Below are 24657 nucleotides of genomic sequence, written 5' to 3' on the forward strand. Positions count from 1 at the left end.
GCAAGTGAACATTATTTCTCTTTCGTCGAGTCAGTCCGATTCGTCGGCAAGTTAAGTACAGTTAACATATGTCGCGGCCGACGGAGTTGATAGATACATGTAATAATTATTAGTAACATTCGTAACATAGTTTTATCGATATGTATTCATATCTTATGGTTCGTGCAATTCTATTACGTTGCATATGTTTACGCGTACAAATAATTGTCTATCGGTCGACGTGGATCATTCAAAAAATGATCTGTCGCTAACGTGCCGCCATGCGTTACGCGTGTTTCTTCTGTTTCGCGCGAACACTCCCTATACTCATACGACGTACTCGTTTTATTTTAAACACACAAATATTTACAAGTACAGGAACGCGCGACGGACAAATGTATCCGCGCGCGGGTGGGCATAATTGTTAGTTCACGACGTGAATCGCGGTATTTCGTTTGTTACGCGAAAACCGCCGTGCACGTTCGTTCGTAGAACAATAAATCGTACGCGATACATCATTGTAACGCGAAACCCAATGCCGTCCGAGCCGTGCTTGAAGGGACGAAGATCGAACATTAATGGTTCCGTAACGGGTTACGGCGACGTTTCGACGCGTTCGTTCGCGGCGCGAACGCGAGGGCCCGGGAAATGAAAATCGTGTCGCCGTACGGGAATAATATTGTTTATCGGCGGCGGCACCGGAGAAATCGGCGACCCACTGCACGCGCGGCACGCGTTGTACGCGTAACGGCGGACGTTGGGTGGGAGCGGTGGGAGGGGGGGAAACGCGTCGTTGTTGTTATTACTGTTTAAACCTCCGAGGCGGCGGCGGTACGCGCGGACATTACGGATCGCGGCGGACCGCGCGCGACAGCCGATGGCCGGGCTGCAATTGGCCGACGTTCGACGCGGCGGGAGTGGCCCGAGCACGCCCGTTTCGTTCGGCCGCCGCCGCCCGTCGGTCCCTCGCACACGAATCCCGAGCGCGCGCGACCGCACCTCATCAGTCGTAATCGATCGCGTGTCCTAAACGTTAAGTACACACTTACCGTGCCCGGTACACACCGCGCTCATCGGGTTCGTCGCGTACTCGCGCGTTTACGTGCACACACGGATGTCGGCAAACGCACGCACGACGCGCGGCTTACGCACGCACACAAACCCGTCCGTCGCACCTCGGCGCAGGAATCATTACTTTGTTTTTTAAATTTATTAACGCGTACGCGCGTAAACGTCCCCGTACGCGTACCGGCTTGGCCGCTCGTCAACGGTATCGCGCGCGCGCCGAACACCGTCAACGCGTTCCCGTCCGCGGTGGTCGACCGTCTCGAGTCGAAAAACGCGCGCGTCCGTCTCTCACCGTTCGCCGCGATCAGTTCGGGGCACCGCCGTCCGGCTCGAACAGACCGCTGACGCGCCCGTCCACGCACACCTATGTTGCACGCGGACGACGATGCCCGTCCGCAGTGCCTGAATCCAGTTCGGACACCGTCGGTACCGGTCCGGGCGCGCGACGGTCACGCAGAGGAATGCGCGCGGCGACGGTCCGGGCGACGACGACGACGACGTGAGAACCGTGTGACGACGGCCGACGAAAAATGAACGAGCCGGTGACCGTGTGCAGCAGACAACAGGGTACCGCGTACCACCACGGGGGCATCATGCCCGTGCAGTGCAACGGCGGCGACGAGTGCGCCGCCGAGCCGCCGCAACCGGCCAACGCGTTGGCCGGTTCGTGGACCGCGTACGGCCATCAGGCGGCGGCCGTCGCCGCCGCGGGTTACCACCATCACCATCACCACAACCATCACGTACAGCAGCAGCAGCAGCACCAGCAGCAGCATCAGCAACAGCATCAGCAACAGCAGCAACAACAGCAGCAGCATATGCAGCTGCAGCAACAGGATCATCATCTTCAACATCATCCGCACGGGATGTCCGTCGTGCCGCCCCAACCGTTGTTGCACCATCACCATCACCATCAACCGGCCGCGGACGGTGGCGGTTACGCGGTCTGGCCGACGGTCGTCTACAACAAACGCCGGCCGTCGTATCCGGACGAGCTGGTGTACCATCACGCGCACCACGTGCCACCGCCACCGCCCCCGCCACCGCCGCCGCCGCCGCCGCCGCCGCCACCGTCTTCGCACCATCAACCCGCGGGCGCCGCGACCACGGCCACTTTGCAGGCCGTCGCGGCCTACAACCCGGTGGCCACGTCCACCGCGACGGCCACGTGCTTGTCGCCCGGCACGTCTCTGGACGAACCGTCGTCCGCGGCCGCGGCCGCTTACCAGACAGCCAACGATTACAAGTATTGGCCGCCCGTCCAACACCAGACGTCGCCCACCGGTACCGGACGCGTGAGCCCGTACGGTTGGATGAAAAGGGTCGAGTACCAGGACCGTCCGCAACCAGGTGCGTGTAAATCTCTTGTGTTCCTTAACATATAAAGGTAATTACATACACGCGTGTGTGAGGGGGCGAATTTGGGCAAGCGTTGATCGCGAGAATAAACTATCGGTATAAATATTTTCGTTCGGAACATCCAATAACATTCGTATTTTTGCTGTTAAACGGTTACGGCACCGGCAGAGCCCCGAGCCGCAGGACCTCTTCGTCCTTTCTAAATCTGATCCTTGACGTATATCGTATAAAGTGCGCGCAACGCAATTCGGCCCATGGTGACGCACACGTTACGTGCGATGAACACGGACGTGTGTAAACATTTACGAGGGTGGTTCAATCCGGTATTCCTAACTCAAACGAAAAGGATATTTTATTTGATACAGCGTGTACGTTATATGATATCGAAACGTTCAATTATACGCAACCAAAGTCCTAGACTTATTTCAAAAATAAATAAAACCTCTAATTCAACACCTTTCTTAAAACGTTAAACCGGTCTTATGTCAAAAAAATAAAAATATCGTAAATTTTACTTAAAGTTCCTGGACACCTGTAAAAATTAACCTGACCCGCTGAATAATGGTTTTTTTATGTGCCGGGAATTCGACAGGTGAATGGAGGTCGTAACTTGTGGATGATATCTATAGGTTAAACTATAAGATGTTTGCAATTCACATCTACAGGGTTAAGCTTTTAGAGGTGTATAAAATAAATTTGTTTTAATTTTATATTCATATATTATATACGTATTATAATTCCATCATATATTATATTATTACTGTGTTTTATAAATATTGTTCGAAACGGGCAGATTAAGTTATGTATGGAATTGAAATGCTTGGAAATTTTTTAATTATATTACATAAATCGTATCTATACATATATTGTATGTAATTATACACATGAATAGATGTAAAAACACGCTAATAAGATAATAAAGTAAAATAAAATAATTTATAAATGTGTCGTGTACGTGTAGGCACGTGTATGTGTACTACGGTGCGAATAAAATACTATTTATAAAAGTTAAAATATATAATTATAATTTCCTCTTTATAGTTAATGATATTACGACTGTCTATAAAAACATATTTGAATTGAAACTAGATAATTGTTGCTACCCTGATTAGAGTGAGTTAATTATTAATTATAATTAAATGCAAAACGCTAATGAATGAAGATCACAAAGTAATTCATTAACAATAATATTAAATCATTATTTAAAACTATAGCAACGTTACGTATTATTTATATTCGTATTTTGAATACTTTGTTTTTACATAAAAATCTGTAGTAAATATAAATAAATTAATATTTTATACTCGTATAGAATGATATCGTTTTACAAAAACACTTATACATTATTTAAATAATTTACACAGATAAATACTAGGAGATATTTACTTTATCACTCCTTTGAACGCCCATGTATTTTATAACATTATACTTATAATTAGTATTAAATAAAACTGAATCATTATTTTTTTTTGGTATAATTTTTAAGCTATCAAAATACAAAATTCGTGTGTAATTATATAAATAATAGACATCAGTGCGTGTATTATTTAGGCCGATTTCACACATCTGTTAAATCATATCCATTCATCGTTTTAATGTGTACACAAAATGCGACTTAAAATGCATCAAAAGGCATATGAATGAATGAGGATTTACTTTTGAAAAAGCCGCATTGTATTATCAGTTATACTTGCAGTGAATAATTCATTTTTTGGAAGATGGTTTACGAATTTACACGCACATTTCCAATGATCATAAGAGTATTGTACAGGATATAAAAAGGAAAAAATAAAAGGGTTTACTTGGAAAAATGTCAGTGATTACAAGGAATTTCGGTTGGTATATTTGTCATCACAGTCTAAAACGGACTATTGCCTGGCAACGTTTTGGTAAAGTTTACCATTATAGCTGTATTTCCGTGTCTGAGAAATTATACCTATGTGTGCGAAGTATTAAGTTATTGTATTATTATCAAGAAAACATTATACCAGTTCTAGTATTCATACGTTTGTATGTGTGTGTCAGGACATTGATGACTTTAGGTCATTTTTGCGTCCATTATGATTGGGTAGTTTTGGAGAAAGCCGGTATTATTTCGTCTTTTATGTATTATCGTGTGTTAACGATGTAGATGCAAGTATAACAACGGTTTTGGAAGAAGGAAAGAGACGGGAAACCCAAAGAAATCATGTTATGCAACACTTGTAAATCATTCAGGTGAAGAAAAAAAAAGGTTCCGATGATGAATATTGTCAAAAGAAACCGACTTGTTTGAACTACGCGGTGCTCTTTGTCGTCCTCACGACACCGATCCCTAGTCGGATCCGTACGCGTCTGTACAATGGTATATATTTTCGAGCATGGTATAATATAGTGTTATGCATGTAACGAGAGGGACGAACGAGACGGTGTTGACGATTTGTTTTCCTTTAAACGACATTTAGAATTTTTTTTTCTCCACCAAAGGGTGAAATTTATGTAGCGTTTATCGCCGCTCGACGACAAATAACGTTTTGCGCCGAGAGCCACCCACCGAGATGATGTCGCTGCAGAAATATTATTACCATTACATATGTCATCACGGACACCAAATGTTTTGTTCGATCAACATAATATTATATATTTAAACGAGTGTCTAATACGTAATAACATAAAATGTATGCGTGTATAAACGCGTACTGAACGAGTTACTATGAAAATACGAAAAATTAAATAGATAAATAATGTATGCTAGACTTGGTGAAAATAATATTTATAATAATTGTATTAATTCAAATAATACTAAATACATTTTCAATGAATATTATTCTTTTTCGTAAAATTCTTTATGTTAGTTCCCATTTATTTATCGAATTCATAGAGTAGAGATGTATAGTTCATCTCTGAACATCTTATTAGCTCGGTGTACGCCGTGCATATAATGTATAAACATTAGGTACATTAGTATAATATCATATGTAATAACTAATAAAATAAAACGTGTTTAATGTGTATTGAGTGTACGCCGACATTATATTATACCATGTGTGTATCATAATAAAATAGCAATACATGTAATATGTACGATTGAAAACATTGAGTTCTGTAATAGGAAACACCGCTCGGGATAAATTTAATTTTTGTTTCTTCGATCGTCGTAAAAATTGTTATTTTAGATATGAAATTCTAGAAAATCCAGTTGCTACTGTATGTGATATTTCCTTTACGGCTGTACAACTATCATAATATTATACTGTTTCCATGACATATTAATGGATCTGTAAAACATGTTTACGACGCCCATGCGTATTTATGTATGCATATAATGTAATATCATGTTCGTTTTGAACATCAAACCTCGAATAAAGGATAGAATAATTCATTTACGATTATCAAATCGTATTTAAATCTATTCCGACCTTAACGAATATTATTTTTGTCATGAAACATATGAATTTCGGATTCGTTAAAATATTTACAAATTATAAATTTATTTTTCCACAAAATTTTTTGTATAATAATTATTATTTCTGTAAAATACATGAATATTTTATAGAAATATTGAGAATACCTTGAAATTGTAACGATGTATAAATATTTTTGCTATAACTTTTGTTTTTTATCCTGTTGGCATTTGATTATATTAGTTCTGTTTTAAAAGGAAATTGAATTTGTTAATTCGGCAAAATGCATATGTTTGATTGATTTTTTAATTTAGATTAAATTAAAGAGTTTATTTAGTTGAGTTACAGTTTTATGTTTATAAATATCAAATGAAAATCACATATTCATGTTAGATATTTTTATTTCTAATACTAAAACAAGATACAAAATTTCCTTTGAGTCTGATAATGGATTGAAAATGAAATATAATTATAACTGGCGTTTTAATAAGACCATATTTGTAATTTATATTGGTTTTTTTTAATGCACTCGAAAATCGTTAAATGTTTAATAAAATCATACATAATAAATCTATTTGTTGTATTAAAAACATTTTAAATTTATGTTAATATAATTTAAATTAGAAGGATTTATTAAATTATAATTCATAGTATAGTCTAGACAACAACTAATTATTGTTGAACCAAGTCCGACATTATTGCTCCTATTTTTTATTTGATTAAATTTAAAACTTAATATTCTAAAATTGAATACAGTTCATTGATGTATTTTTACTAATTTTAATTTAATAATCCTAAACAATCGTAATTTTATTTTACGCAAATCGAAATTTTAATAACGACGAATTGATTATAGGTTAGGTTTATTCATCTGTATTTTTTTTTATTTATTGCATGTATATATTACAATGTAACAATGAAATTCTCCATCCTCAAGTTTCTGATTGTACGAAAATTATAAATTTACTAAATTACTAAAATATATAAATAAATCATTTTCCGATTCATCAATGTATTGTAGTCATGAAGTTAGCCCCCCACTTTGAACGATTTACTTCAGACCATCGCCAATATTTAGCAAATTAATTGCAAATAATTGCAAATTCATTTTTAGAATTTGCAAATCAAGTGAAAAGTCACAAATCAAAAAATAGGTTTGGAGAGGCTAACTTTATTCAGCCCCCCCCTCAATTTGTCCGATCCGTTCCAAACCGACGTCAATATTTAGCAAATTAATTGCAAATAATTGCAAATTCACTTTTAAAATTTGCAAATCAAAATTGTAATTTTGGCGAATTATTTTGCAAATTTTGTCAGCCCCCTCCCCCTACTTTGTCCGATCAACTTCAAAATATCATCATACAATAATTGTAATTATTAAAAATTGAATTTTCATAGTTGAAAACCTATTTTATGTTTTTATGAATTTATGCAGATATACATTTTCGTTCTCATTACTTGTATACATTTCGTATTTTTCATAGCTAGAGACTGGAATTAAAATATTCAGTTCAAATCAAACTTATATCATTGACCAAATTATATATTGCATATTATTTGAAAATAATTTATTAATCTTAAAGTTTAGATTGTCATTTACAAATTGTTTGTAATCGAAAATAATATTTCTATTATTTCTAATATCTAATTGCTATTAAAAAAATAAAATAGTAACGTGAGTCAGACCTTTAGTTAGATCTGCTTTACTAACTAATCTATTTATAAATACTGATTAATTACCTTAATATTATTATTTATCAAATATTAAATAAAAGCCTATCCTACTGCACATTTTAAATTTGTTTATGCATATAATATTTTTGCATATTTTGTAATTTTATTACGCATTATATTTGCATCATAGGATTTAAATACTTTTTAGTTGTATATAATTCTGGTTCATAATAATATAATCATGGCTCATTGGCTCATGGTTCATCAATGTATTGTGCAACGTGCCGGCGCGCCGGTTAAACGCCGCGGCGTCGCCTTGTCGATCAGCAGATAGGTGTTGGTCATTTCCTAGACCATCATGCTTTATCGGATCGTCTTCAACAATAGATGCTATTTTTATCACTACAACATTCGAAAATTATTTCAATCAATTGTTATGCAATTGCTTAACGTCGATAACTGGAGTTTCCAGTTTATTTATATTAATTCAGGCTATTTTTAATTATTGTACATTTTTATTTCATATCATTCAAAATATTTTCATTTATTATTTTCTCTCTAGAGGAACACGACTTGGTCTATTTGACTATTTGTTTGTTAAATGTTTAAATTTGTTAAATTTGTTTAAATATCATTATACCACTGCAGATTAATTTTAAAAATGGAAACCGTAAAACTAAGTGGAATACTGCAATTTGGTATTGATAATAATTGATAAATCTTTTAGTTTATTGTTATCGTCATTATTCGTCCGTTATCACTTTGTAATATAGTGGGTGCCCCAAAAAGGGTAAATATATCCAATAAAACATTAACAACTGCTTCGGCAGTTTTGTAAGTAATTTAACATAATTCCAGTTAAATGCATAAATTGTATTTTTATTTATCATTATTATTAAATAGTTTTATTACTCTTATAGATACATTATTTCAATTAATCATTTTTAAAAAACTTTTTTGATCATTATAATTTAATTTTTATGAAAATAATTAATATAAATTTTAATAATATATAATACAAATACAATTTTACCTACACTATAATTTTGATTTGCATTTCCTTTGCTAAATATTGACGTCGGTTTGGAATATATCGGACAAAGTGGGGCAAACAAAATTTGCAAAAAAATTCACCAAAATTACAATTTTGATTTGCAAATTTTAATAGTGAATTTGCAATTATTTGCAATTAATTTGCTAAATATTGGCAGTGGTTTGAAGTGAATTGGTCAAAGTGGGGGGGCTGACAAAATTTGCAAAATAATTCGCCAAAATTACAATTTTGATTTGTAAATTTTAAAAATGAATTTGCAATTATTTGCAATTAATTTGCTAAATATTGGCGGTGGTCTGAAGAGAATCGGTCAAAGTGGGGGGGCTAACTTCATGACCATCAATGTATTCGCATAGCCAGTGCCGCAACTACCGTGTGTGCAAGGTGTGCATTGCACATCGGCCCCCAAACCGTTATAGGCCCCACATGGAGACCCACACGATGTATTATTATGGATTTGGTTGTATACATTTAAACTGAAGTAAATTGATAAGTATAAAAAACAGATTTAGCATATTATTAAATATTTATAATCAAATAACGTACCCAACTATTAAATCGTTGCCAGTGACCAAATTCAATACTATTGATTATAAATACTTTTATATTACTTAAGTATTTATAATCCTATGGTAATTCTAATTCTTAGAACAGAAATGGTAAAAAATAATGCCGGTCTACATTAATGCAGGTTATTTAAAATTAAAGATCCACTAGACTATCTTCCATAATATAAACACCAGTTAACATATTTTATTTATAGTAGGTAAATACTTTTTTGAAAAAATATTTAGGCCCCAAATTCAGATTTGCATACCAGCCACATAGTGTGTAGTTGCGGCACTGCGCATAGCATGTACTCAAATGGTATCGAGTATAGCGAAATGGAAAATAATAAAGAGCCAAAAATATTAACCTAATCGTACATTTTAATGGTAAACAATTAACTGTAAAATAATACTTATAACATTGGCTGTACACGAGTACGCGTTGCGAGCACATTTCGTTTTCCGAACGATGGGATGTAAGGATACTATATTGTTGATTTCATAAAATTGTACGACAACTATAAAGATTTCCCGAGCTATTTCATGCTCGTTTATTTAAAAAAAAATTGTTTTTTTTTTTTTTTTAAATCTGTATTGACACAAACTCGGAACGACATGCACCTAAACGCGCAATGTGAAGAACCGTGTAACGGACGACGATGCAAAACGAAACGTGATAATAAAACGGGTAGTTTTCGGCTTTCGGATTCGCGATACGTACACGCATCTATACGACGGGTAGTGAATTGTATTATTATTATTATCGTTATTGTTATTGTCGTCATTATTGTCTCGTTGCTGTTATGGTGGCGTTAACAACGTATTAACTGTGAATAAATCGGGCGCGTCGGTGCGCGAACGACTACTCTCGCTCACACCAACTCCGACGATCCCCGCGGCCCACCCTTTCGCCGTTCGTCGCGTCACGTCGCCCGCGTATCCTTCGCCGGGTCGCCCTTTCGCGCGCGCGCGCGAAGCTTTTTTCACCGCTGCGGCGGGCGTGCGTTGTTTCCGGTTTCGTACGGACCGGCGGCGGCGGCAGCGGCGGTCGCGGCCAATGGCTCCCTAGCGGCCCATTCCGGTGGCCCTCCAATTATAATCCCCTCGGTCTCCCGTCCCTCGCGCGCGTCGCATAACGACTTCGGACGCTTACTGTAACAATCATCAGATTTTCCGCTCACATACAAATATAAACACGGACTCGGCGCGGTGCGCGCTAACCGTAATGGGCCACTGTGCGCGGGGAATCAAATAAAAGTAAAATAAAAAAAAAAATAAATAAAAAAAAATAAAAACAAAACCGAAACAGAAATCGTGCACTTACATCGTTTGAGCCGTTGTTATTATGGCGATTCCGTGCAGCGCATTGCGGTTTTTACGATAACCGTGTACATTATCACCACACCCGCACCTGCAAGCTCGCGGATATACGCGTACCCCGTACGTGTGTTGCGTACTCGAACGAGCATTGTCTGTACTCGGGGGTTTTCGGTTTTTTTTTTTTAAATAATTGGTCGGGGTTAACCGTTTTCAAAAGACTTGCACACCACGTTTCGGTGAATTTTCGTGACGTACATCCATTCAAATATGTTGCAGCCGGATCGAAAAACAAAAAAAACGCGGTGCAAATTGTCCACGTAACCGGAGAAGGAAAAATTTTACGAATTGTGCCGAGAATTCATCCTAGCTGTTTAGACGAATTGAATGTGTGACGGAAATTCTGTTTCTGACTCGTAGAATATATTTTTGAAGTTCGATTGTCACTAAGAAATCGAAAAAAAACCTTTGCGATCGTGAATTCGTTGTTACAAGAATGAGTGTTGGAAAAAAATGAGGAACAATGATTTCGAATAAAATTATTTATTTATTTAAATCCATAAGTTTACTGAGAATTTTTATGTTTTCAAGTATACGATATACTCAAAAGTATATATTTTTAAATGCTATAGCATTGATTTATTGATTATTAATATTATTGGCACATAAGTAATTATATCATAAACATTATGAGATTGAAAATAAAATGATGACATTTGAAATTTATCAAAAAATGAAAATCTACATTTCTCACACACATAGGTTTATTATATGCATTTTTAGTAACTATCAGTAGATCATCTATGGGCTTCCAAACAAATTAATACATTTTATAATAACTTCAACAAAATGTTTGTGCAATCGAGATAAATTTATTATTTTATAGTTGGAATAAAATATATTAGATTTAAGTAATTCTTTTTTTCTATTCATTTTGAATTCTTTAATAAATTATATCAAATCGATAAAATTTGCGCGAGAATTTTATTTTCAGTATCTTTTTTTTTTTTGGGGTAATAATTTTTTATGTAGTAGTACTTAACTAAAAAATAAACTTTAAATCTATTAATTTGATGATAAATTAAGTAATTATGTATTAAATTTTTTTAAATTTACTGTGAAATTTAAGATTTAAGATACATAAAAAACCTACTAAATCAAAAAATAAAATTGATAGATTTGATTAAGGAAACGTTTGAATTTGAATTTATGTGATATGTATGGCAAATCATATTTTATTTATTTTTGTATAATATGAATGTATAAGTCTTGTACAAATTACGATATAGATTTTCACCAGAAAACATAAACTTATTCCTTTTATGTAATATATAGATCACAGAATTTTTTTTTTTACATTTAAATTATTACCGCACTAGCATTTCTGTAAAAAAATAATTTTATTCATAACATTTAGAGTAATGGTTTAAGGAAAATAAAAATAAAAATTTATTTTCAACTCAATTTTCAAAGTATATAGAAAAACGCATTCTTTTAAAATATTACAAAATAAAATCATTGAGTCTATTTGCAGAGTGATTTATTTATAATCAAAAAAATCACTATTCACGAAAGGAGCCTATAGCTTGGATTGACAAACCAAAAATTTGTCATAGCTCTTTTTGACCAGTGTTCTTTTTCCTAGCTTATATTCTTTTATGTTGTCTAGTTTACATATTTTTCTTTTATTTTTTTCGCATATGCGATACTTTACAATTACTGACTAATATTCTAAACATAACAATTTCAAAATTGTATTTATTATTACTAGTTTTGCCTCATAATAAACGGCACTATTTCTATATAATGTAATATACGATCCATATCATAATATTAATTTTAGGTATTTAATGAAAATAACTACAAATATTTAGTTCGATACAGTGGTTTTTATTAAATTTATGGTTTTACAATAGGGATGTATATATATATACTATTATACCTCATAAAATATTGTTTAAGAGTTATATTTGGTTTTTTATTATAATCTTCTCTAATTAATTCAGTGTTTAAACTTCCATTACGATTAAATACATCAATTAAAATTACATTTCAATTATTTTATTATGAGGAGCGCATAGATGTTAAACGAAATCTCAGTTTAGAGGCGTGCGAGTTGGTATCACTATTGTTTAATGCGTGCATTGCCGTAAACATAAATAATCATTGTTACATCGATTTATGCTTTAGGGAAAAAAAATCATTTCATAATGTAGTAGCAACCTCAGAGCCGTAACTAAAATGAGGCGAGCGAGGCACTTTGCCTTAGTCGCCTGAATCTGGAGGGCGCAAAAATATTAAATTATTAAATTATTTTAAGAAATGTTATTTCTTGTTTTGCTACAAATCTAATTACAATTTTTTAAATTTTTCCGAATCGTATCGTACATATTAAAAGCTATGAGTGTGACAACGCTTAAACGTAGGAGGCGCATTGCTTCAGTTCTTGCCTCAGGATAAAAAATGGCTCGGTATGGCTCTGAATATAGTATTTTTCTTTTAACACATGAACACATTTTTGACGTGAGTATTACGAAACGTTAAACACTATTTTAGGACATTTCGGTAGGATCTACAAGGGTTATTATTATTATTATTATTATTACACATGTTATTATATGTGTTCGAAGAATTGTTCAAATTCACGCGTATAATATGTACAATACAATAAGAAACACCGCAGCGCCTAAACAGACACGTTGATCCGGTCTCCAGATTTATTGAACACGTTGCGGAGATAAACCGTGAAAGAGAAGTTTACCTACCTAATGTTGTATACAATATACCAATATTAAACTACGGTAACCGCTACGATGTATTCACGTTTAATATGTACTTGCAGTAAATATACATATATATATATATATACCACTACTAATGTATTCGAAATCCTTTAAACTTGTAATAAAATCGTACGCGCGCGCATGCATAATTATACGTATTACAATCGTAATATTATACACAGGTGTATACGATTCCTGCGATGAACTTGAATCGCCGGTCGTTGCGGCGGTACACGCGTTATAGTACGCGCGATCGCATAAATACGGTATATATTTATAAACACTTACTGTACCTACTATGGAAACGCTCGCGTACATAAATTATTATTATTATTATTATAACATGGCGTTTGTTGTGGGCACAACGTTTTTCTGTTGCGAGGCCGACACACCGGAGCATGTGATGACCGCTACCGCCTGGCCTTAGGTAATAATAATACTCACGTAAAATATGTGCGTTTGTGTACAAATATTCTACTTATAATACTCGCGTGTTTTATGTACTTTTATTGTGAGAACCGACCGGAGACCGCGGTGGCGGCGGCAAACGCGTAAAACCGCGTGTGCATGTGCGCCGCGTTCTACGCGCGGTTTTACGACTCCGGCCGTCATAACACTACGACAATAATAATGATGATGAAGAAATCTGATGCGAACCGCCTCAGGTGTTATATACATACGATTATTGTACGGCGACGACGCCACTTGCTCGCTGCTGATGCCGACTGTTGGCTTCGGTGTTGTAACACCCCTATGTAGTTATACGTACGTATGTATGTATCTTCCCCCCTCGGCCGTTACCGACTTACGTGTATAAGTTTCGATTGAGTTCCGCAAAATATTTTTGTCGATCCGCATGGGAATCCTTGCAGGCTCTCCTACTTACCACCACTCTTTTTGTCCATAAAACGTATATTATAATATTTGCACTTTCCAACGAGCGTTGTCAGTTCGCGCGCACGTTGACTTTTTATTTAAATCGGTAATTGAAAAAAATAAAAATGCATAAAACTGTTTGTTTAGGTACAGTTAAATGACTTCAAATCATATGAATGTGTTTTGATCACCAGAAAACAATAAACCATCTTTCACGTTATTACAATTGTTACGTATTATTTTTACATTTGTTATATTTTACGGCTGTTACCGATAAACCTACGCGTGTGATGATAAGTTACAGCTTTAGAAAATTTATTACTGCCTACCGGTGCCTGTTTATATAAACCAAAACTATAAACAAATCTTCAGATCTGTTGTAGTTACTTAACATACATGTTCGTATACGAATAACTATTTATCATTTTTTGTAGTTGTTTATTATTGTTTTTCTTCAGAAGTCCCTAGTGTTGTCAACTACCAATAAGATTTATATTTAACGTTATACATTTATTTCAAAATAATAAAATAGGGTTCTACAAAACAAAGTAGACGTAACTAAGCATATAATGCTACAATAATAGCATTATTACTAGAGCCTGGATTTATATGCATTTAAAATGTGTCGAATATGATGCAAATATTCAAAGAAAAAGTGGCTAAATAAGCAATTATATGCATTATGTTACACTTTATAAAATTTTTTTTTTTTTTTTTTTTTATTAACCACACTTTTATACCAAATAAAATTCTAAATATTTTATCAAAAACAAAAATAAAAATGATAATATTCAAAGCTTTATACTTCAAATCATTTAAATCAATCTTTAACTTTTAGGAAACTTAAAAACGAGAATACAAATAAAAATAAAAAAACTAAAAATAAATATTTTAGATCATTTGAAGTTATCTACTCTCAAAAAACTAATAAAAAACTTTAAAAAAATACAAATCTTTTTAAATAATATTTTAGAAACTATGATACCTATCATGTCTCTTCGTGCTCTATTCGAAGCGATTACAAAATTTACTGTAAATTAAAATAGTTAATTTATTAAAAATTCATTAAATATGCATGTTATATGCATTTGTTAAGAAATATTCAATAACCCTCGAAATATACAAAGTATGCAATATAAAATTTGATTTTAAACCTCCATAGACGTGCATACACTTAGTACAAACATGCAAATGCATATAAATCCGGACTCTAATTATTACATATACCTACATTGAAAATTATTTTGGTAAAGCATTTCAATATATATTTGAAGCAATAGATTTAGGGCCGGCGTTAGTAAATACTGATGGAGAAAGAGGGTTATAAATATAAAAATGTATCGACTACTTTCTAAAACAAAATTTTACAATACAAATATTACTTAATTTATCGATGATTGCCGACTATATAAATATATTATTCATAGATGAAGGTATCACACCCCCAAACCACCCTTACACCGGCCCTGAATAGATAAATACAACGGTTTTCAAACTATCAATTAACAACTAACTAATTTATGCAAAATAAAAACTTTGGTTAAGCGCTGTAGTTATAAAATAGTATATTGTTATCTAATTTTACTAGTTCTGCATGTTATAGTTGAATAATAATTAGTATTGATTTGAAAACTATATTAAAAGAAAAATTCGGGATAATATATATTAGTATTGAATATTCTATGTAATATAATTATAACCAAAAGTAAATAAATATAAATGTGGTTACAGATGAGCTTTCTTCATAACGCAAAACAACTGAGAAAATCGAAAAATTACTTTTCAAAAGTACCACTTTTGTGTCCAATTTTTTATTTGAAAAGTTAGTGCACAAAACTTTAGGTTTTGATTTCCTACACGTTTACTGAAAAAATGAAATTAAGTTATCCATAATATTTTTAAGAACTATGGTTCGAGTATATTACAAACGTTACCTTTTATTATCATAGTATTATTTAAGTGTACAACGCTTTGTCCCAGGATCGGGAATTATATGTTCAATTAATAAACCAACAAGTACATTTATCAAAATTATGAGTTGTACAAATACATATAAATATTTTAATAAAAATATGGTAGAAAAAAAAAATTGTTATAAATATTTTATTTTAGATAGTATGATATTTGTAATTTTTATTTCTCAAAAACTTGTTTAATAATAAAATAAGAAACTTATTTTTTATCTATTTAAACTCATATAAATAAATATAGCAGTTGAATTTTTTCGTAGATTATTTTTAAGGAAGTTATTATGTAGCAAACGCATAAAAAATTAAAAATTAATTTATCATTTTAAGAATTCGGATCCTTATCATAACTATGACGAATAATTTAACTTTAAGATTTTATAGATGGATTAATTTTTTATTATTCATATCCGAAACTAATTTAGATATTTATATAGAAATGAAGTTAATTATTTATGTTAGAACCTATTTAAAAACTAAGGGAAAGAATAAAATATTGATCGAAATTTCTCTATAGCTTTATACTACCTCACAAAAATATATTTTCCGTTTGATACGACAAATTAATTGATAAAAATTTACAATCATTTCTCATGAATTTACTCAAAATCAAATCCAAAGTTCAACTAATCAAAATAGTTTTATGTGTTAATTTGCTGGGTTTGGTTTTAATCACAGCTGAAGCCACGCTCAATTTTCAAAAAAATATCATCTCATGTTACCATGTATTTTTACAAGTTTAATTTTTGATTATTTTATCACCACACCAATTTATATAATCATACTCTATGTAAAAGCTTTTCATAATCATTCGTATGCCAGAACTAAATAAAGCAATAAGATTTATTTTCCTTTTTCTCAAAAATATTCAGAGAAAACTTTTTTGAAACTTGTTCTTCTTCTAAAAGAGAAAAATATAATAGTTATTTTACTATAGACCTTTTTCTAAATAAATATTAGTATTTTATGATGTGATAAGAGGCTAAAGCACTACTACATTAAAAATATGTAGGCCTGAAGGACGCTTTTTTTTTCATCATTTACATGACTGACCAACTGACATAATTAAAATTATACTAATATCTTAGGTGGATGACTCAGTTTACCAAACCATAAACTCATTCCATTCAAGTTATACGTAACTTAAAGCTAGAGCTGAATATGATAAAAAAAATTAGAGAAAAATTAATACTATTTTAAGCATCCATGTCACCTATTTGAATAAAGACATATATATTTTATATATTATGTTATATTACAGTTAAAGTTTAATTTGGTCCATGACAGCCCATATTTTTTATAAAAATTCGTACTACACATTTTTTAATGTACAATGATATGATACAGAGCCCTCCTCTATCCCCTTCCATATGATTATAATTTTTAGTACAATGTTAGTAGTAATTTTAGTATTAGTTCTATTTTATTAATTCACATTATAATTAGATAACTTCCAATCTCTTATTACTTTCTAAACTGAAAATAAACGTTTGTCTGGTATAAATCTGAAAACTATTTACAAATTATTTATTTTAATGTGGGATGTATAATTTAAAATGTAATAGATGTATTTAACTCCTCAATAGCTGTCTTACTTAAACTGGCTTCCTGAAAAAACATCTTCATAGTAGTCTTATTTATTAGTATTTAGGAGGTACACACTTCTTGAATCCGAAGTGCACCCTTCCAGTTTTCAGACTACACACTTCGTATCGGGGTTCACTAAAAAATAGGGAATGGTCCATGGTATATTGCAAATAACGTGACATGAATTGTAAAAGCCGCAAATGTTTAACTTTAGCATTTTCCTCTCTAAGTTGTATATATAACAAATTTTGATTGTTACTTTTAACCACGACCATCACGATTAAAACACTACAAAAAAAAAAAAAAATTAAAAAAAAATAGTGTCAATAAAATGATAAATAGTTGCGTTTTCGCAGAATTTTTTCCACTATTTTATACTCATCATAATGCGCCTAACTATGCATATCGGCTCCAGTTCAAAAAGAACAACCTCTTATCGTACAACACATCTGACGTTTTTGTAATTTATCGGTTTTTATTTAAACCACTAGGTAACATTTAATACTTATTATTTTATTGGTGTTTATACCGGTTTCGGCAGTCTGGATATCTTAAACAAATTTTATTGCTCGGGTCGAAGGAAATGCTATTAAAAACCAAGAAACCCTTCTACCGTGTGGCAGCGCATATGATGAGGCGGCAAAAAAACAACCTACAACATTATCTTTAATTTTATTGCATTAAACATTTCCCTTCCCCGGACTGTTGCGGTCATAACTATAACTTTGATAGCTATATATACATTCTGACGGTTTTAGTTCAATTTTTTCCTCTTTTTTTTTATATCCTTCCAATGGAGACATCATCACCACAAAAGGTTTCTCGTCGTAGTGGAATGTTACTTTTATTCTTTTCGACAAAATGACGGTGTACACACTATACTATATACACCTATACTGTGTTATTTGTGTGTGATGTATAATGTATGTAGTATTTCTGCTGGACGGCACGGCAAAGCCATTAAAAACAACCTGATAGGTGATAAATGTGAGCTATAATGTTAGAGAGCAATTATATTACTTATATCGAGACCTTGACGGTAAAATTTAATATCGATATTGATGTTAGGAAACATTTTTATACACGGGTTAAGGTTTGACTATCATAATAATATACGTACAATATAAAAAATATTGCAATATTTATCATCACGGCTCGACACTCGTGTAAAGCGTTACGTGTACGAACGGGAGTACAATTATTTATTTTAATATTTTTTCAGTTAATCACTGTCACTGGACGGTGATATTATCACGTGTTGGCATCCGAAACATACCGTAGATGCGTATCGGTACTTCATTAAATCCGTTCCAACACGTTAAGTAATTGTACACCAACCGATAATTGATAGTCGATGAAACGGCCACCGCCGCTTTTTTCAAGAAGAACAGTGGATCCCGGATGGAAAAGCATTCGGTGCGGGAAGGGGTGGGGACGCGAGAAAAAAGTAATGCGTGTTTTCTGTGTACAATACGTACGTATCGCTTTATTCTTTATCCTGCACGCGCACGTGCTGGCGCAGAAATGATTCGGTCGATTTGATAAATATATATATATATAAATGTACGACCGTGTGTACTCGGATGTGATTTATTATTCTCCGGACGGACGCGTCTACCCATTTGGGCCGTTGATTGCCGCGAACGATTGTCCAACGGTCGACAGATTAACGCTTGTCGCGCGCGCGCGCTTTCCGAAACAAACCGATCCCCCGAGAGTCGTTATACGCGCGCGCAACGTGCCGTTGTCGTCGACTGCGCCCCCTCATGCCTCGCCGCCGCCCAGCGGTTCTTCGCCCTATCCGTTTTGTTTGTCGACTTTCTCCTCGACGTCGGGCTACCGCGGCGTCGCGCAGCCGCGTCAGAACGGCAGACGGCATCGTCAGAAACGAAATTCGACAAGAATAAAAAATAAAAGAATCGGAGGTGCGCGCACGTGCACGCGCGCACCGGAGATGAAATAATTCGAGTTACGACCGCGAACTGTGTTCCTGCAAGACGTTGCCCGTGCACGCGCGTCGTTCACCTGTTCACGCACGCCCGCCGCCCGCACGTACGTTACTCATTGTTCGGCCCGCCATATTGTTGCCCGGCCAATGGCGTGTCCTCGTCCTGCACTCGGCGCGCAGACACGTGTGCACGTACCGCGCGGTTGAGCGGTGCCGGCGCACCGGTTCGTCGGACAATCGTTAAAAGTCACGCGCGCGCGTCCACCCACCCGCCGCCGTCACGCCGCGAGCTGAAACCGGGACCGCGTTCACCGCGTGCGGTTTCCTTTTATCCGCCGCCGAAACCCTGCCCCGTCCACCGCGCAACACATCCATCCGAACCCGTTCGCTCGCGCGTTTCGGTTTCACAAGATATTATTCTCCATCGGGGGATACGCGAAAACCAGGAACTTCGAGAGAAAAAATTGAGATACCCCCCCCGGTTATTGGACACCGGACCCTTCGTAGCACCGTTTCGCGAAGCGTCGGCGAACGGCGATCCGTTAGCCATTTCGTCGTACGTCTACGGGTGATTAATCGTACGCCTGCGCGGCGCACTACTGCGACGTACGATGTACCGATGCGCGCGCGGGTGTACGTGCATGCGTGTGTGCCTATGGATTATCTTTCGAGTGGCTTGGCGGCTTATTTGAAAAACCTCGAGCGGCCTAAGATAACGTTTTGGAACCACAAAAGCCTTATCCTATCAGTTGTCGTACACGGACGCGCCGCACACATGCACGAAAAACGCTGAACAAGTTAAACACAACAGGCATGTGTACATGTATACATATGTACATGTATGTATACATAATGTACGTAAAGGTGAGAAAAAAAAATGAAAAAAAACCACACAAGGTACACACGAATCGACCTGCGAGATAACCGAACGGAGATACTTTCGTACGGCTTACAGTCATTTTTTTTCGTCATTGCGGTACGCTTTTGTTTAGCGAATACTATATCTCGTCCGCGTGCGCGCAACGCGCTACTTACGTACGTTGCATTACGTTTTATTTCTGTTATTCAATACAAAAGCATTGGTTGTGGAACTGGCTGTTCCATAATCACAACGACAACACTGCAATAGGAAAATTCCACTATATTCCTATACGTTGACTGTACGCAGTATTTTTGTTTTTTATTAATACCGAATGTATTACATTGCATTATTCTAATTTTTAAGAACTGCTCCCCGTAAATTGTATTTTCAATGTTTGTATTTTGATGTGAAATCTCCGATGTTGCAAAATATATTTATTATTATTATTATTATTGAACCGAAACTATTTCAGGCGACATTCGTTTTGGGAACTTTGGTTGTAATAATGCCACGAAGCGATAAACTGTTTAGTGAAATAATAACTATCGCGTGATATATCGCGGTCAAATGTAGTAACTATACTTTTGTGTTTTTTTTTTTTTTATAAAGCGAGCCTTAGATTAAAAGGTACACGGAACGTAGAACATTAAAAACGTCCGGTATGTTTTAACGGTTTTAATATGGCTGTATTACAATCAAATATTCATACGATTGTAACCGAAGCCTATAAAAATATTATTTAAATTTATATTTAAGCGCCTTACGCAACACAACTGAATAGGTACAAGCAGTCGACCAATTGCCTGGCATCCATACCTGTGCTGCTCGTGTTCTGTACATTAATCATGTTAACAAAGGATTTTCTATCATCTAAACCTACGAGTACCAAATCGTAATGCCATTTCACCACTATTATATTGCACGATTTCTACTGATGCGAAATACTGTGTAACAACACTACTAAGTATGTCAAAAGTCGTCAATATGCGAATTATGTAATTGATTAATTTATCATTATTAAAACGTATCGAAATCAATTATTTACATTTGAAAGGACAAGTTGTATTGTGGATTATAAAATTTGGTAAAGCATTGTATGTTCATCCGTTCTGAAAAAAGTTTCGATTGGATAAATTAATTTGTACTGTTTTTAATCGTTTTTCTTTTTTTTTTTTTTATGGACGACCAATAAATGAACTAAGAATAATAATTAAAAATCACAGAAGATGGATCAATTAAATTGTGTATTTATTTAGCTCGCTGATTTAACACGTTAAGCGATTGTACAGACAATAAAAATGTCATATAGTACTTATGCGCACCCGTGCCGTAGAAATTGCCGCTTATTTATCATCTTTATTTCATAGCAACAACTCTTGTTGTTATACCTCCACTATTATTAACACAGCAAACATTTGAATATTTATTTTTTTTTTAACTTATCGTTTTCTTTCACTCGTAGGTAGAACACGCACGAAAGATAAATACAGGGTTGTATACACCGACTTGCAGCGTTTGGAGCTCGAAAAAGAATTCCACTTTAACCGGTACATCACAATTACAAGAAAAACGGAGCTCTCCAAAATGTTAAATCTTTCCGAAAGACAAGTAAGTTTATTTTTAAAAAATTAAAATTATTCAACACATACAATTATGTGACGATATAATATGCTGTGTTAACTTCAAACAAAACAATGATAAATTATAAAACCTACTACAACATTAGATTTGATAAACTTTACAAGCAAATGGAGAATCACGTGTTAAAAAATAAATACGATTTTTTTTTTAAGAACTTGATTAAATGAATAAATAACAAAAGATTGTCTGACAATGCATATTTATATAATATCTATAGCCTACAAAGTATTATTAGAAAGTGAGAGTTAATTCAAATAAATTTATTACTCAAGGCTACATAAGTCTATTACAAATGTGAACTTATTTTATAAGTATGTTTTTTTGTATTTTTATCTCAATCTTATGGTTCTTATTTTTCCAAAAATGAATATTGTTTTTAAATAAATTAATATTATTATAATTTTTTTGGTAAATTTTTGAGCACTATAAATGCAGTTTAAAGGCTAAATTTGATTTTGGAAAGGGTTTGTTTTATTTGTTTTAATTGTTTAAGTTAAGACGAATGCAGGGGAGTATCATTACATTTTATCAGGAAGCCGATATTTAATTCTCTGCTCTATTTAACTAAGACCTAAATTAATTATGAATATAATTTCAGATTTCTGTTTAATATTCTTACCCTTTTAATTCTAAAATCAACTCAATTGTATACATATTTTATATAGTGATATATAATAGAGATTTTAACTTCACATGTTACATAAGAAATCATAAATATTGTACAACATATATTTTATAGTAAGATGGGTGATATAGTGATTATAAAAGAAAATGATGTTATACAAATGTATCAATAATGTTTTTTATTAATCTCCAAATATATCTTATATTATCCTTAGCAAATAATAAGTTACTATCCTGAAATTAACTATAGTTACTCATTTAACATTAAATATTAAATTAAATATATTTATACTAAAAGTGTTTATATAAGCATATTATACAGCTTAATATTAAAAATCAGTTATATTCATAGTTATACGAAAATAAGTAATAGATGGTTAAATCTAAAAATGAATAGTAGATAGTAGACTAAATAAAAATAAGTAGAATTAAAAACGTATAATTATAAATTACACGTTTTTAACTTTTTTTTTTAGTTCTTAGATCTACATATTATATCTTTTAATATAAGGGTAAAATAATGGTACCAGCATTTTTCATTAACCTTTTTTCAATTATTTATTAATTAAATGCATTTTAAGCTCGCAAAGGATTATAATACACTATAATTAAAAATATGTTTAGTAATACAATGATTTACATTATTTGTAAAGATTTTTTTTTTTGCAATTTATAAAATAAAACTGCTAACCCAACCAAGCATTTATCTTAAGTGGGTAGGTACATAAACAAGGTACTTCGATATCTGATATGTTCTAAACGGCTACATATCCTATATTTGTGTTAACCATCACTGAGGAGCAAAACAACGTAGGATAAGCTTTAAATCTCGCGATGTTTTCAAAACTTATTGTTGTAATATTGTTTTCATCACAATTATTCGAATATTTTTCAAAATCATGTGTATATTTATGATATCATATATATATATATATATATATATATATATATATATATTTAATAAAAATGCACGTTCTTTGTTGGTATTTTTGGTTAGAAGTAATATGTTATTATCGTTATAACAGGTGAAAATATGGTTTCAAAATAGACGGGCTAAGCAACGTAAAATCGACAAGAAGAGAGAAGAAACCATAGTCAACGATAGCTCGAAACAGCTGATTCAGACGCCTATTGATTCGAATTACTCAATCGAAAGCTGCTCTCCTCTGTAAGCGATTTGCTCAACGACGTAATTGCAGTGAATAGATTTAATCAAATTAGTATAACGTTCTGTCGATGTTTGTGTAAATAATTAATATAGTAATAAAAAACTTCGGATGAATACTAGCAGAAATTATTTGTTTAAGTCGCCTCCGTGTAAAAACCAGAATATGATTATTTATTTTAAACATATAAAATATAATTAACGTTATATTTTTATTTTAGCTAATTTTCGTACGCTTACCATTCAAATTTTTGATTTTTTTTTTTTTTTTTATAATACTGATAATATATTTATAAATATTTGTTACTAGGATATTATTTTTTACAAATGAATTAAATTTATACACTATTTGAATAACATTTTTACTGTCGCTGTGTAGGTGATATCGTAATATTATTACCTCGGATCTAACTGTACATAATATTCGTGTATACGCTAAACAACGACGTTGTTACACGTTGTCGACGTGTTTACTTATCGGCGAATGTTCGTCGTGAGACGTGTGTAATATCAATTAGAACTGTATTTCTAGATTGTAAACAATTGTACTTAAACAGACTTAATCCCAACGAATGCGTGTATAAGTAGTTCAACTTAAAATAGATTATAATATTAATATGTTAAAGAATGGAAAAGAAAAGCCGAACAATAATTTATTATGATAATATATTTCACTATTGAATTCTGTGTTTTGATGGGTTTGAACTCATGTTGTATGTAAATATATTCTAATTAATTATTAAACTTTATTATTATTATAATTATAATCATCATCATTATTATTATTATTATTATTATTATTATTATTATTATTATTATTAT

The 24657-nt window shown here is 33.8% G+C and overlaps 1 protein-coding gene across 1 annotated transcript; it reads left to right on the forward strand.

The window, feature by feature from the left end:
* The first annotated feature begins 942 nt into the window (after positions 1 to 942).
* On the forward strand, positions 943 to 24095 carry LOC112686510 (homeobox protein Hox-B4-like). The gene is made up of 3 exons (XM_025558798.1): positions 943 to 2397; positions 21868 to 22013; positions 23696 to 24095. Exons 1-3 carry the CDS (start codon positions 1578 to 1580, stop codon positions 23840 to 23842), a joined length of 1113 nt encoding a protein of 370 aa, XP_025414583.1. The 5' UTR covers positions 943 to 1577; the 3' UTR covers positions 23843 to 24095.
* Positions 24096 to 24657: the final 562 nt, after the last annotated feature.

The sequence above is a fragment of the Sipha flava genome, unplaced genomic scaffold (assembly GCF_003268045.1).
Source record: "Sipha flava isolate LNK unplaced genomic scaffold, YSA_version1 312_pilon_pilon, whole genome shotgun sequence".
NCBI lineage: Eukaryota > Metazoa > Arthropoda > Insecta > Hemiptera > Aphididae > Sipha > Sipha flava.